Source organism: Hemicordylus capensis, chromosome 4, assembly GCF_027244095.1.
Source record: "Hemicordylus capensis ecotype Gifberg chromosome 4, rHemCap1.1.pri, whole genome shotgun sequence".
NCBI lineage: Eukaryota > Metazoa > Chordata > Lepidosauria > Squamata > Cordylidae > Hemicordylus > Hemicordylus capensis.
Genome location: NC_069660.1, coordinates 150,144,696 through 150,161,518, shown reverse-complemented (window position 1 = coordinate 150,161,518; position 16,823 = coordinate 150,144,696). Strand labels below are relative to the sequence as shown.

The window sequence follows — 16,823 nt, the reverse complement described above, 5'->3', positions numbered from 1 at the left end:
GAGCAGAATCTAAAATTAACTGAGCGGGCATCAAAAATCTTGTGTGTGCACACACATGCACACATCTTAGCGGAAACACTAGCTGGTGGGTTTTTAAAACTTTGTTTTTGCCAGTGGGTTGCAAATGACTTGCACAGGTGTATGTGTGTGGGCAAGTAGACTAATATACTTTTTTGTGGGGTAGTACTTCTGGATTATTTGCAAGACAATAATAGAAATGGAGATTAGATGCTTAGAAAAGTATAAGAAGGAGATGTGAAATAGAAGACCGGGTGGGGAAAGAACCCCTTTCTGCCTTAGAATGCTCATGACTCTCCCCACCATTTGAAAATCTCTTGAAACTCTTTTAAAACTGAACAGTTCCAGATATGAAAAAGAATTCATGTGCTTGTATAATATAATGTGGATGTAATGCGCTTAAGGCTTAGCATTTTATGAAGGAGAGCAGTATTGTGTGGTGATCAAGATGTTTTGCTCAGGCCAGGGAGGTTTGGGTCCAAATTCCCACTCAGCCATGAAATTCACTGGGTGAGTTCTTAGAGAACTTGCTGGTCTCTCGGCCTAGTCTACCTCGTGAGCTTGTTATGAAGATGAATGAGATGCAGAACATGTTATGCTGTTTTGAGCTTCTTGGAGAAAAGAAAACATAATGTTTTCTAATAATAAAATAAAATGTTGAACATCTGTATGCATATACCCTCTTTTAATCCCGTTCTTCTAGTATGAATTCTTCGCAGCATTTCTTATGGGGTAGGGAGATGTCTTTAGATGGCACTGGATTTCGTAGGCTATGTTGACAGAAGATATGCAGCAAACTTTCCTATCTCAAGCACATCACTTCCTTCTACAAATACCAAAAACTCCTCTTTATTGCTGTGTGCTAGCCTGACACTGCCAACCTGATCTGCTCCCAGCTACTGTCTACTAGTACTTAAAGACCACTATGTTCTAATAATAACCCAGTAAGTGGAAAAAGTAGTGAGGAATGCCTACTGTTTTTTTTCCACTCATACGTCAAAGGGGAAAAAACCTTAACAAACCTGCAACAAAATAACTGACAGAAAAATCATTGAGCTTTCTGTGGCTCCCAGTGTAATTCAACATTTTGAAATCTGCATGTATTTCACAGCTCTTTGTAACTCACAGAATCCTTGGCTGAAAAAATGTAAATATAGTGTACCAAAAAGTGTGAGTGAGGGTGTGGTTTTGGTTTGATCTGTTTCAATGTTCGTCATCAACCCTAAATGCAGCTCCTATGTGAAACTTCAGGCAAAGCTGAATACATGCAGAGAATACCATTCCCACTGTATAGTGCTGTACTTTGCCCAGGGCTGGGGCACTCCTTTTAAGGGGAAACAGAGCCCTTTTGAGTCCCTGCATTGGAAGGCATGTACAGAGTGCTGGGAAGCACAGCCCTTCCCAGGACTTTTTTCCTAGAGCTCTTAAGAGAGGGCTCCACCTCTCTTAAAGGGTCTCCCCAGCTCTGAGAAAAGTGCAGTACTGTGTGGAGGTCAGCGCAGTGGGAAATGGCTCTCACATTGAAGGTTTCTTTGCCAAAGTGGCCCCCATTTGACAAATAGTTGAAGATCAGTGCTCTATTTAGAGAGATACATGGTTAATTGAATATCAAAATGTAAATCTGAGCTGTTGAGAGAGATGAGCAGTCTAGAAAGGGGAGTTTATTAGTGAAACAGTGACCTGTTCACTAAATCCACTGTTCCTGTTCACTGCTTCTGGACTGTTTCATTGGAAAATATTGCCACTATTGGTCAGCATGAAGCCTTGGAATTGAAGACACTTGTTCATGTATTGTACTGTTTTAATCAAATGCAAGGCTTGCTTTTTCCTTACTCTTCCATGTGTACTGACATGTCCTTATGATCTTCTACAGCAGCCATTTTCAAACTGTCTAACCTCAGGGAACTTGTTTCACACTGAAGTCTATCCAGAATGGTTTCATGTTGTAGAGGATTCTGGGAGACATCTGTGGTGCATGTTCACCTTAACACAAGGCACTGAAGAGGCCCTTTGGGTCTCATCTCCAGGTGCAAACTGAGAGGGTACCCTAGAACACACCCCAAAGCTCCCCTCCAACTACACATTTCAAGGGCAAATTGGCAGTGTACAGAGAGCATATATACATAGTTTAGATTGGTTTAACAGTCCATCCCTCTCCCAAGGGAATCCTGAGAACTGTGGTTCTGTTATGTTGGCTACCTGATAGGATTCTCAGCACACTCTCCAAACTGCAAATTCCAAGGTGAAATTATGAGTCTCATAATGGTATACAATTGAAAGTAAGTTTTGTCTTGTTGAATCATAGTACAGGATGCCATTGATCTTCAGATTGAGGAACTTCTGATCTAGCTTTGAAGGAACCCCAGAGTTCCTTGGAACACAGTTTGAAAACCATTTTATTCTAGCACTACGTTCCGCCACAGAATGAAGCGCTTGTTCCATGATTCTCCTGACCTACAATGTGTTGACTCTTATGACCTTCCTCACCAGCCAGTTAATGCATAGTTCTGCGCTTGCAGACATGCACAAATGACATTATTTTTAGACAGCTAGGTAAATAAGTGCCCCACAAAACAGAGGAAGAGGCTTCAAATGGTTTAAAAGTTGCAGCTTCTAACTTTGTCAGCAACATAGCTAGATTTTGAGCTAGAAGCCCTCCTAAGCATTGCTAGAGCCCCTGCTAACTTGGCAAAGAGGCACCTTTTAACGTGGTGATTCTCTTTATTTAACAGGGGGAGAGTAACTGGCCCTTTCCACCCCCAGCACATTACTTCCAGTGACTGTTCCTGGTATCTATCTTATGTTTTTTTAGATTGTGAGCCCTTTGGGGACAGGGTTCCATCTTATTTGTTTGTTATTTCCCTGTGTAAACTGCCCTGAGCCGTTTTTGGAAGGGCAGTATAGAAATTGAATAATAATAATAATTATTATTATTATTATTATTATTATTATTTCTTGTTTACACAGTCAGACAGGTGTTATTGACTGGTTTGTTTTATCCAGACATCGAGTCCTTCCCAAGGACCTGGGATGCCAGAATTTTATTGTCAATGGTTATAGATATCGTCGCAGAATATCGGCTGTTCCCAGTAAAGCTGCTTTTTGTAATTGGCTGATGGTGATTTCTGTGGCCCCTATGGTGTTGAGGTGCTCTTCAAGGTCTTTTGGAACTGCACCCAGGGTGCCAATTACCACTGGGATTATTTTGGTCTTCTTCTGCCACAGCCTTTCAATTTCAATTTGTAGATCTTTGTATTTGGTGATTTTTTCTATTTCTTTTTCTTCTATTCTGCTATCCCCTGGTATTGCTATGTCGATTATTTTGACTTGTTTTTCTTTCTTCTCGACTACAGTTATATCTGGTGTATTGTGTGGCAGATGTTTGTCTGTAGTCAGAAGTCCCATAATATTTTTACATCTTCATTTTCTTCAACTTTTTCAATTTTATGATCCCAACAATTTTTGGATACAGGTAGCTTGTATTTTTTGCAGATGTTCCAGTGTATCATCCCTGCTACCTTGTCATGCCTTTGTTTGTAGTCAGTCTGTGCGATCTTTTTACAACAGCTGATTAGGTGGTCCACTGTTTCATCTGCTTCTTTACAAAGGCAGCACTTGCTGTCTCTTGTTGATTTTTCGACTTTTGCTCTTATTGCATTTGTTCTTAGTGCCTGTTCTTGTGCAGCCAGTATTAAACCCTCTTTCTTCAAGTTAAACTTCTTTCTTCAAGTTGCCATTCTTAAGCCATTGCCAGGTCTTGGTGATGTCTGATTTTCCACTTATATTGTGAAAATATTGACCATGCAGGGGCTTATTTCTCCATTTTTCTGCTCAATTTTTGACTTGTTCTTTCTTGTAGGCCTGCTTTGTTTCATTGGTGTTGAATAGTTTCTCGTTCTTGACCATTTTAAGTGCATCTTCTTCACTGTCCTTTATATATTCTTCAAGGCCTCTTTTCTCCTCCTCTACTGTTTGATGGACTTGCAGCATTCCTCTTCCACCTGAGCTGCGAGGGAGGTAGAGCCTATCTACATCACTGTGGGGGTGCAGAGCATGATTGATGGTCATGATTTTCCTGGTCTTACAATCTAGTGTCTCTAGCTCTGCCTGGGTCCAGTCTATTATTCCTGCAGTGTATCTGATAACAGGTATAGCCCAGGTGTTTATGGCTTGTATGGTGTTCCCGCCATTGAGTTTGGACTTGAGGATTTTTCTGACTCTCCTGATGTATTCACTTCCAATTTTTCTTTTAACTTCAGTGTGTGTGATGTTATCAGCCTGGAGAATGCCCAAGTATTTGTAAGGTTCTTTCTCTTCCAGGTTCTTGATCTTGCTTCCATTAGGCAGTTCTATTCCTTCTGTTTTTGTTATTTTCCCTCTGTTCATTATTAATGCAGCACACTTGTCTAGTCCAAACTCCATTGCTATATCGCTACTGAATATACAGACAGTGTTTAGCAGTGATTCGATTTCTGACTGGGACTTTCCATACAACTTCAGATCGTCCATGTACAGCAGATGGTTGATTTTACTTGATGTTTTAGATGTTTGGTATCCGAGGCCTGTTTTGTTTAGTATTTGTGAAAGTGGGGTCATGGCGATTACAAACAATAGAGGGGATAGTGAGTCCCCTTGGAAAATGCCTCTTCTAATGCTAACCTGTCCAAGTGCCTCGCCATTGATTGTTAACTGTGCACTCCACATGCTCATTGCTTTGTTAATAAATATCTGAATGTTTTTGCTGACACAAGTTGTTTCTAAACATTTAGTATCCATGTGTGAGGCAATAAATCAAAGGCTTTCTTGTAGTCAATCTATGCAACACTTAGATTTGTTTTTCTTCTCTTGCAGTTTTCTAAAATCATTTTGTCAATCAGCAGCTGGTCTTTTGTGCCTCTGGTGTTCGGGCAATTTCCTTTCTGTTCATCTGGAAGCTGTTTGTTAGTTAATAAGTGTAGCATCATTTCATCTGCTATTATTCCAGTTAATAATTTGAACATGGTTGGCAGGCAGGTTATCGGTCTATAATTACTTGGAACTGCACCTTTTGCTGGGTCTTTCATAATGAGATGAGTTTTCCCAGTTGTTAGCCATAGTTCAATATCACCGCCTTTCATAATGTGATTGAACTGTTTTGATAGTTGTTTATGAAGGCTTGTTAGGTGTTTAAGCCAGAAGCCATGCAGTTCATCGTCGCCTGGCGCAGTCCAATTTTTAATTTTCTTTGCTCTTTCACTTATTAATTCTGGTGTTATTGTTAGATCTTGCATTTGTTGGTTACATTTTTTGACCTCTTTCATCCAGCCTGCTTTTTTATTATAATCTATTGGATTGTCCCATAATTTCCCCCAGAATTGCACTGTTTCTTCTTTATTTGGTGTTTCTACGTTTCTTGCAATTTCTCCTATGCTTTGGTAGAAACGTCTCTGATTCGACTGGAATTGGAGATTCTGCCTGTATTGTGTAATTCTGGCTTCATATCTGCTAATCTTCTTTGACACTGCTGTTATTTGCTGCTTTATTATTTCCAGGACTTCTCTAATTTTCCTTGAATCTAGGTGGTATTTTTGGATCAGATACTGTTTGCTGTTTTCATTCTTCAGCTTCTTGTCTTTCATATCTTTCAATTTACTAGCAACTGATCTAAGCATGGAGATTTTATTTTCTAATCTAATCTTCCATTTAGGTGATGTACTGCTTTCTTTTTTTACAGGTCCACTGATCTTATATCCGAGCTCTTGTGTTGTTATTGTTGCTGCACTGTACATTAGTTGGCTTGTTTCTTGCAAATTATTGGTTGTTATTTCTGCAAGTGCAGCATTGACATCTTTTAATACCTGAGCGAGTTGTTTTTTGGCAACTGTTTTTAGAGCTGGAAGTCGAACCCTGGTGGTTGTTTGGTTCATGTGCTCAGTTATTTTTTGCTTTAGTTCTTGTTGCTTTTCTGTTAAACGGCATTTGGGTTTTTGAGGTGAAGGCAAAGGGGAGGTTGCCTGGTTTTGATTTTGAAACAGTTCAGCAACGGTGGTATCCTCTATTTCCAACACCTCCTCCATCTGCACCTGAGCAACTGCTTCAGTTGGTGGTAATTCTTCTTCCATATCTTGAGCCTGTGTTGCTCTTTGCAGTTCTTCCAGCTCAACTCCTGTGAATACTTTATTTCTTATTATGAATCTTCTCTGGTCTGCTAGCCTTTGTTCTGTTATTTCTGTATCTGGATGCTTCTCTTTCCAAATTTGGTACATTCTTTTTAAATAACCTCTTCTAGTTGGACTAGACTTGTAATAGCAGATCATTATTTCCTTGTTGGCATTTTTCGTATATTTTTTTCGGTTAAGCGGCGTTTCTTCCAGTAGCTTTGCTGTCTCCAGCCCTGGTTGCTCAACTGAAGATCCTGAGTCCTGTTACCCACTTGCCACCAGATGTCCAGGGACTATAGCACCTGGCGCGGTCCTTGTTGACCCGGGCGACGACCGATCCGGTATAGATTTATTAAAGTTACGTCTCACCATATTGTTGATGGGAGAGGCACTCTTTGTCTGGCTCCTCTGGTGAGACCTGTCCAATATGGTTGGACCTCTGGCATAGCTCTCACCTTCATCAGAGCACACAAGCCCCACAACCACGTCAAGGTAGTGCCTCACTGGGGGATGACAATAATAATAATAATAATAATAATTTTGGACCAGGCACTGGGAGCTAAAGTGGCAGTTCTAAGAATGAGGATGGAAATCCCAGGAAAGTGATCTCTGCTATCTGTGTACAAATAAAATATAGAGGTTTTAAAGAAGAATTAAACAAACATAGGTAAAGGTGTAGGTATCAATTAATCTTTATTATGGTCTCAGACCAGCATAAAGTATAGGGGTGATTACATGGTAAGAGTAAGATTAGATAAAAGAAATGATAAAAGAAATGCATTCATATAAAATAATACATATAAAAATACTTAGTCAGTGTTAAAATGTAAGAGTGATTACGTGTTAAAAGTGAGATTAGATAAAAAAAAGATTACATATAGAAAATTAAAATTAAAATTAAGAACATAAGGACTAATAATACTAAAAGGGCTAAAAATAGCATCCATGAGGGCGTCAATGCCTGAGAGATAGTAGAAGTAAAAGGCATAAAAGAAGGCATAAAATTGTAATAAGGTTAAAAGGTAGCAGAAATATATAAAATCCTGAGTAATAAGACTGGATATCCGCCAAATTGAGGTTATAACGAGCAGTAGAAAGGGGAGGCACGTGAGCAATTACAGGGCCTGCCCAGAGTCTTAGAGAGTCAGATTAAGGCTGGAGGGGGTCACTGCCCGTCATCCGCTGACGAATGCTGATCGCAGCCGCACAGTACCTGGCAACGCTATATGTAATGGCAGGCTTAGAGTCAGAGAGTAGCAAGGAGCTGTAGAATTGGCTCGGATGACCTGGGTACTTGCTTAGCCATGGAAGGATGAGAGAGGCACGAATGTCTCTATAGAACGAGCAGTATAGGAGGACATGCTCAGTAGTTTCGATCTGCCCTAATCCACAGGGGCCTAGTTGCTCTGCAAATGGGGTCCCTCTATACCGGTCTAAGTGTAAGTATTATCCTCTAAGTTAAGGTCATAGGTGATTAGGCTCTTCAGTCTCCATCAGAAGCGCCCTCTTCTAGTACACTAAGGTTGTGTGGTTTTTCTGTTGGAAATATATTCCACACCTGAAAGGTTGTAGTTGTTGAAATTAAAGCACCTTACAGTAAGTTATTCAAGGTTTTGTTTTTTGCTGACTTGTGATTTCCAGAACATGTAATTAAATTCATTTGTAAATTGCTTAAGTTTAATACAGGCCTGCTCAACTTTTGCCCCACAGCTGTTTTTGGACTACAGTTCCCATATTCCTCAGCCACAGTGGCCAATAGCCTGTGATTATATGGGAGTTGTAGGCCAACCTCTGCAGGAAGGCCAAAGTTGAGCAGACCTAGTTGCAGACATGCAAGAACAGGCAAACTCTAAAAGTGTCTGATATATTGCAGTGTATCTATATTTTGCACAAAAGGTCTTGTGTGACTTAACTTTAGTCTAGGTACAATGCAATATGGGTGATCTAAGATCTTGGGAATAATGGTGTTCTGGTTTCCTTGTAGGATTAGGGGCTTCTTACTGAAGCCTCTCAGGGTTTAGAACTTCATAAAAACAAGCATACAGAGAAACCTGCAAGCATAGATGCAAGATTTTAAAGAAATAACAAGAGTGATATCATCAATGGAGACAGACTGAGGGATGGAGAAATAATTCCAAAATTAAAAAAAAAATGTTTACACTGTCACAAGAATAATGCTTGGAGTTCTACATCTGTACTTCTTTGTTCTGCAAGCATGTGGACCTTGGTCAGCAAGAGAGATGTTATACATGTATCTTCAACTAGCAAATCATGAACCTTCTCTGGGAAGCCCATATGCATTACAGAGAGCAGCATATTCCTACCATAGTTTGCTGAAGTGAACCCTTGGGTTCACTATGATGAGTGGGGAGGAGGGGGCGGGCAGGTGAGCGAACGGCTGGCTGACACTGAGCAATAAAGCAGGGGCTGTGGCGGCAGGTGGGGGGGGCGGCAAGGAGAGCAACAAAGTCCTACTGCACAGATGCTCTGTGTGGGTTCAGGCTCAGCTAGTATGATTTAATATATGTAAGAGAGTTCTGGCTTTCTGCTTTTCCTGCCCTGCAGATATTCCACTGTGGACAGGACTGGTGATCGCCATTTGACTCATGCACCTGCTGAATTTTTGTCTTGTTTCTTTTGTATTATGTCAACAGGTTTTTTAAAAAGTGTCTTGACGACAAAGTCGGAAGCTGGATTATTTCTAAAATAAAAACCATGCATGTACGTCTGTAGAAATGGTTTGCGGCTCAGTCAAGCTGGAGCTGACTAAATGAAACTATGGGCTGTGCATCAGCCAAGCATGTTTCTGCTGTTCAAAATGAAGAGGAAGCTCAGAAGGGGAAAAACTATCAGAATGGAGATGTATTTGGGGGTAAGTGTTCATAGTTCTATTTCTTGGTGGACCTTGGTGATTCTGTGTTAGGTCCTCACTTTACTGTGTGCCCCTCCCCCCATTCCACTTACTTCCTACTGTTGTTTCTGATCAGCCCTTTTACTCTTTAAGCCAAAGATTCTTTGATATGCTTTCAGTGTCTTATTGTGGTGCAGAAGTGGTTGTAGCATCGATGTATGCTACCATTTCATGTAAGCACAGGAAAGTTGCCAAATGTGGTACTGGGTGCACAATCCAGCTTCCTGAAAAACTAAGCAACTTCCTGATCCTTGCTATTGTATATCAGCAAATTCTGTTGAGATCTACTTGCTGAGGTTTCCAAAGGTGAAAACAGGACCGAGCAAAGTGCACAGTTTCTTTCTCTTTCCTAGGCCTAGTAGACAGGGCCACGAAGAAGTAATCAGGGACCTGAGGAAAAACACTATCTTGGAACCTTCCTTCTGCACATGTCAATAAATAATGATATTGATAGCATGTTGTGAGCCCTCAGCCTTGTGGGACTCTCAAGCAGTTTGATCTTTCCACCCCACCCCATCCTTCACCCTTGCTAACAACAAGAAGAATAAACAATGCTGAATGAGAGAATTTGTCCATATCTGCATATTTTTATATTAGCAGCGAAATTCTGTTTATTTTGTTCCAAAACTTGGATCACCTTAGTCCATGATATTGATTCTGTTTATACTATTCACAGTTCACATAGCTCTGGCTATAGTTGTTCCTTGAACATAAAAAGCGATAATTATCAATGAAAATGGATACTTAGAAAGAGAAATGTTTTTCAAAGGAAATCTCATTCTTCTTTGGGAATGAAGAAACTGGTTAAACATTACATCAGTGAAGGACTTGGGTATCCTGCCTCCCCCATGGCATACCCAACACAACTGGAAGTCCCAAAGCATAGGAGGGCCTTCACTCTGGCGCGATGTCATATTCTCCCCTCAGCTCCGCTTAAGGGTTGATACAGGAAGATCTCTTGGAATGACAGTGCCCTTGCGACTCTGGGCAAGTAGAAGCAACAGAGCACGGCCTCCTTCAGTGTTTGTATTACAGGGATATTTGCACAACCCTCATTCTACTGTTACTACATAAGTAACCAGAGTCATATGGGTCAATTTTACACCTCTCTACTGCTTTCTGATAATAACCCTGCTGTCAAATACGATGTTGCTAAGTTCTGCGTGGCAGCACTCAAAATCTGTCAGATGATGACATCTAGCTCTCTTACATCTCTTACAACTGCATGGAGGGTCAGGATGCTATTTTCTGTGGGGCCCAAGTGGAAAATGTCTCAGAAGAATTATGTTGACCTGGTGTTCTCACATTGATTACTGCAATGCGCTTTATGTGGGGCTGCCTTTGTAGGTAGTCCAGAAACTGCAGTTGGTCCAGAATGTGGCAGCCAGGTTGGTCTCTGGGTCATCTTGCAGAGACCATATCACTCCTATCTTAAAAGATCTACACTGGTTGCTGATAGGTTTCTGGGCAAAATACAAGGTTTTGGTTATAATCTATAAAGCCCTAAACAGCTTGGAGCCTGGGTATTTAAGAGAACGCCTTCTTTGCTATGAATCACACTGCCCATTGAGATCATCTGGAGAAGTTTGTTTGCATTTGCCACCGGCTCGTCTGGTGGCTACTCAGGAATAGGCCTTCTCCGTTGCTGCCCCGAGGCTTTGGAACACACTTCCTGCTGAAATAAGAGCCTACTCATTTCCCCCCCCCAACTTTTCAAAAGGCAGTCCAGATGCATTTGTTCACCCAGACCTTTAATTAGATATTGTTTTAATTGTTTTTAATAGTTTTAACATTTTAAATTTTAATTGTTGTGTTGTGTTAATATTTTAATCTCTTTTTATTGTTTTATTGTAAACTGCCCAGAGACTTGCGTTTTGGGCGGTATATAAATCAATCAGTCAATCTATCCCCCTTGGGACTTTGAGAGACCAACAGTGTGATTTCAGGAGGGTCATAAGAAATGATGTCTGCCCTAAAATGAGGACAGCAACTTTGCAGGTATGATCTTAGCAGCTTACACAGAATGGAAGCTCCTCAGAAAGATGTAAGTCAGCCCTCTCAGGAAACAGCATTCTTAGCATCTCGGCCAGATCCTACCCTCTAGAGGAGGCAGGACAGGCCTCCTATTCCCTGGCAACAGCTCAACAAAAGACTTGCCACAAACATTCTTTCTCTTCTCACCCCATCCACAGCAAGATTCTTAGACCTGTCACTTCTTCAATGCTTACATAAATTTAAGCCCTATATTTGAAACTCTGTGTGGTGAGGAACTGGAATTGCTTAACCACTTTGTCTCTCCCACTACCACCAAGCCATCCATACACTGAACCATTACATTTGCAAAGGGGCTTATATGTGTAGAAGCCAGTATGTAAAGGCCCCTAGCCAGATGATCTATAAACCACAAAACTGGAGGTTTTGGCTTTTAGAGGCATCTGCCCCTATGTAGACATGGAAGCCCAATATGTAGATTTCAAGCTATGTGAATAAAAATCCAAATCCTTTACTGCTTGTAATTTATAACTTTTATATATGTGGCAGCCAAATTGGTCTCTGGGGCAACCTGGAGAGACCATATTATGCCTGTCTTGAAACAGTTACACTGGCTACCGATATGTTTTTGGGCAAAACACAAAGTGCTGGTTATTACCTTTAAAGCCCTGAACGGCTTAGGTCTGAGTTATCTTAGAGACCGCCTTCTTCTGCATGATCCCCACCGCACGTTAAGGTCATCTGAGGAGGTCCGTCTCCAGTTACCACCAGTACGTCTGGTGGTGACTCAAAGGCGGGCCTTCTCTGTAGCTGCTCCTGGGCTGTGGAATGCACTCCTGGCAGAAATCCGCACTTTGAGTTCATTACTGTCTTTCAAGAGAACCCTTAAAACCTGTCTGTTTGGCCTGGCCTTCCAGGGTTTTTAAACTGCTGTTTTAAATTGTTACCCTGGTTTTCCAGGGTTTTTAGTTGTTTGAATGTTTAAATGGTTGCCCTGGTTTTCCAGGGTTTTTAGCTATTTGAATGTTTAATTGGTTTTATTCTGTTTTTATAGTTTTGATTTTAATTGTTAACTGGTTTTAATTGTTTTTATTCTGTTGTAAACCGCCCTGAGCCATTTTGGAAGGGCAGTATATAAATCTATATATCTTTAGTCACGTAGCATCTTCTTCACAGTCTTCCTTGAAGACATTCCAACTCCTCAGTCCATCCCTGTAATCCTTTCAGTTGTCTTCTCACTAATGCAGATAAGCTGTCTGGGGAAATATTGAAACATTTGGGCAAGGCCAGGTATAAGAAACTTAAAATCATTGCTGCCCTTATTGAAGAGGTGAGCCCAGGCTTATCCATCTGTCATTCATTCAAGGATAGGTGATTACTCTTGTGTGCTTATACTGAGATTTCTGTTGTCTTGGTTATAAATGGACAAATCAGTCTTGGATTTTGAAACTGTCTTTGTTTTTTATAAAAGTAAAGCACAGGTTCTCATTCTCGTTTCTTCACCCTAAAACTGTACTACCCATACTAAGCCGTTTCAATACATTATGCGAATTAGATCTGTGGTATTGCAAGGTTTTAAAAGTTGGTTTTTAATCCTAAAGAATTGTTTTTAAATCCTAAAAAAAATTGTGTATGACACATCAGTAAAAATAATCCAGAAAAGATATTAGGAGGGAAAGTGAGCCCTGTCCATAAAAGCTGTCATAACTTTCTTATTGCATGGTGAGATTTAAGATGGTGGTGGTACCAGGCTCACTCATTTCGCCATTTTGTGTGCTTCACTGCATCCCCAGAACAGAAGTATAGCATTTTCTTAGCCTGTTTGGAAGAGAGGCTGTAGCCTTTTGCATTCCTAAGGTCACATGTCATTCTGTTTAGGCTTTCCTTGTGCCCTCAGGTCTTTGTGTGACTGCAGTATGACTAAAGATATGCCACTCTGATTGCATCTGAGCATATGCAGAGAATCAGAGCAGACTAGTCAGCATGTGGAAAAGGTGATGGGATATTACCTTCCACCCCTGTAATGAGCCTCTTTTGATAAGACAATTCAAAGATATTTCACTCCCTTCCACTTAACAGTTTTGGTGAGTAATGCCAGAGAGAGATCTCCCCCGTTCTGTTTCATGTAGCTAAACACCCACTGAGCACTCCTTTGTTTAAGTGAAGCACCCAAGTAATAACACTCATGATGTAGCCATAGGTGAACCCTGTTTTCCGTGGAGGTTCTGTTCTGTGGGGGAACTGCGGATAATGGGATATTAAAGTAAGTGGAAGGGGGGGTAGGTTCCTAGAGGCTGGAAAACAACGAAGAAAGTGAGGAATTGCATTTTTAAAAAAGGGAAGAAGTGCCCTACTGTGTTCTGCAGATCTCCAGCTGTCCAGGAATGCCCCCTGCAAGCTCTAAATTCCCAACTTTCCCACAAAAAATCATAGAAAAGATTCTATTTTTAAAAACAAATGAGCCACAAAATGGTTCCTTTTTACAAAATGGTGGCTGGAAATGACCACCTAAGAACTACGGATGTGTGGGTTTTAACCCTTATGTATCTGAAGTCGGGTGTCAATTTGGCAGCCATGGATACGTGGAACCGTGAATAGCAAGCCATATTGTATATAGGTAAGGTCCACATGTACGCAAATCCTAAAATCATGCGTTGTATGGAACAAGTATTCAGAATGCTTGACTCCCCACCATACATGCCCTCCAGGCACATTTTGACTATAAAATCTTGTTCCACGAGGGTCTTGCTCTCTTGTGTGCCTCCCTTGCCTTACTTCCATGCTGACTCTGTAGAGAAGGACCCCACCTAGATTGCAAGTAGCTATGACAAACGGCTGTTCTTTTTTCCTCTTAAAAAAAATTCACCCCAAAGTGCAGTCCTCCTTCCTAAGTGCTATAACATGGTAAATATGTATTAGGGACATCCTAAGCCATTACAAGAGAGTCTGCTAACACCTTATGGGAAGACTGTTCTAGCCAACTTGCTAGGCATTAATCTTTGCCTTAATGACCATTTCTTCTCATTCTGTACCCTATTGCCCCTCAATAAAGCAACTCTTGTTTTCAAGGCATATGTCTATAGTCAAGTCTGCTTCCAGTGCATCTATATTGAAATCAACTTTCCCTAGTACTTTAAGGTGAACATAGCTGTATACCAGGTTGCAGCCCTTTGAAGCTAATTTCCTTCACTCTGATCAAATGGTGCTTACTGCCATACTTTCAGGCAAATCCGGTAACGGTGTTATAGGGAATATTGGCTAGGGAATTGAATCTTTATACAATTTGGCCCAGTTTAGACTTACTGCTAACCAGGGATGGGCATAGTTAAACTTTCCAGAATTGTGTTGTTGCTTTTTGCCAGAGTCTTGGGAGCTACCAGCATGAAATAGCTCATGGAGGCAGTGAGAGTAATAAAATGGCAGCTTATACAAAAATTTACTTCTACAGAATAAAGGATTTTAACATCAAAACCTTTGAATTCCAGGAGAATTTTGCTGCATGGGAGCAAGATAGTCTGCTTAGTGGGATAAATGGAGAGAAATGCATGGAAAATAAAATAAAGCAACCCTGAGCATCCAAAGAGAAAGCAAGCTTTAAAATGACTTGATCATGCTCCTACTAAGCCAACCAATCAGATTTTTAGTATTGGCTAGAAGGAAAAGGAGGGAGACAAAACCATCCGGAGAGCTATTCAGATGAGCCCTGGAATCTCAGTATTGGTACTGAGTTATCTAATGTCTGCGCTCAAGCTAAACCATGACTTAGGTGTGAGCTTTGTGTTAATGTGGTCTCCCTCTTCTTCATACATAGGGGAAGGCATTGTAAAGTTAAAATGAAAGTTTCCTGTTTCATCTGAGTTTAGGAAACTGTGGTTTGTTCATTTTCAAGCCAGGATATCAAGCCTAGACTCCTTAATCTGGTTGGTAGGCATGGGTGTGTAGAGGTGCCTCATTCAGTTTCTGCACACTTTGAATTAAGTGTGTTTTGGCTAAGGTTACCAATAGAATAATCAGCTCTTTTAACCAATTAATTGATTAACTTTTATATAAATTTGCATGTTAGCAAACTTCGATACAATTGCATTTTTTTCATATTCTGAAGTTCAAGAGAACTTAAACATTTTAATTATGAGCTACCACTCTTTGCTAGAGGGAGAGGCTATCTTTAATTATTTTTTCTTTTTCATTCCCCACTACATCACACTTCAATCTAAATAGCCTATTGGCTTGAAGGTGTGGTTATTGCTGCTTTATTGACTAGCATTGCCTGGGTGCTTGCCTCTCCTTGTCACCTGCTCAGCTTGTACGTATATCACAAAAATGTCATAAGTTTCCATTGCCCTCTAATCGCAATGAATATTTTTCCAAGTTGGAAAACTAGGAGGCTACATTGTGTAATTTAGATTATTGGTCTTCAACTGATGGATCATGACTTGTAACTGAGATGCAGTGCAATCTGAGCTGTTTCTACTAGTGGTGCCATCATCACTGTGTTTCTGGTTTTGAGGGAGGAAGGAACATGTATAGTAAAAAGTTAAGGGAGTCCCATGGTGGGAATAAAGGTGAGTTCTGGGTCTAACATGTTTGAGGTCTACTGACTTAAAGCCAGGGAAGCAACAAAAACATTTGCAACAAGGAATCTCATCCACTTTAGGGACCGATCAGAACGATACTCCTCCCCTGATCACCAAACCAGTGCATGTGATTAAGAAAGGGGAATGTGTCAGCAGTGCACATGCCATGATATCTTTCCCACATGTTTTGATGCTGTCCTGTCGTATTGCTTTATCGTGTTGTGGGGCAGTTATATCAATCACATGTAGATGTGGTGATTCAGATGAACCAGCCCTCCCCACACACAATAAAAGAACGCAGTGGAGAGGGGTGTTCAGACACATCTGCTTTCAGCGTGTCTCCCCTTTTAACTGTGTGGACTGATTCTTCAGGGAAAAGTATCTTCTGAATTGGCCCTAGGTTGTATAGGGTCTGGGTTTACTGCATAATTGGGAATTCAGCCCCTGTTTAATACGTTGTCCTCTTTAACTTTTAGCTGGATATTAGCCAAATGGAGTTTGTGTTGTGATACTTAGGGAATACTCTGGGCAATAAACAATGTTCCCTTTATAAAATGTACTGATGGCGTTTCCATTTATAGCACTCAAAGTGGGAGAAACAATTTTTAAACGTAGTTGTAAGACTTGCTATGAGAGTATGAAACATAATATATTAAAAGCTGCTTAACGTTTCAGTGACTTGCTTTTAGATTTGCCAAAAAGGAATAAAACTGAAAATAAAAGAATACCCACAATAATTTCTCATGCTTGTGCATGTCCTGGCATTTTCAGTCAAAATGGTGGCTGCTTAGGATAATTAGACCTTTTACAGGTATGCTGGCTGAAGTAGGATTCATAGGAACATAGGAAATGGCCATATACTGAGTCAGACCATTGGTCTATCTAGCTCAGTATTGTCTTCACAGACTGGCAGCGGCTTCTCTAAGGTTGCAGGCAGGAATCTCTCTCAGCCCTGTCTTGGTTCAGATATTTAAGAATTCGCTGCTTGAAATACCTCTCTAATAGATGTTTCCTTCCCCATTACCTCTGGTCTTCCTAGGCTACTGGTATGGGAGGGACTGCACCAGTTATGTTCTGACTTTGCAGGACTTGGCTTCCTCTGCTGTCTCAATTTTTGGGTCTTTCTGCTGTGGTTTCTTGTTGCTGAGGAAGCACAAATGTGTCAAACCTTTCCCCCACTTGTTTTCA

At 40.8% G+C, this 16,823-nt stretch overlaps 1 protein-coding gene across 6 annotated transcripts in view; it reads left to right on the top strand.

The window, feature by feature from the left end:
• C4H1orf21 (chromosome 4 C1orf21 homolog) overlaps positions 1 to 16,823 on the top strand; it is a 207,135-nt gene that overhangs the window by 82,391 nt on the left and 107,921 nt on the right. For all 6 annotated transcript variants that reach the window (XM_053246629.1, XM_053246633.1, XM_053246634.1 and 3 more), the window contains exon 2: positions 8,813 to 9,030. In XM_053246629.1, coding sequence (XP_053102604.1) covers positions 8,937 to 9,030 — 94 coding nt within the window. In that variant the 5' untranslated portion in view covers positions 8,813 to 8,936. The remainder of the gene's footprint in view (positions 1 to 8,812; positions 9,031 to 16,823) is intronic.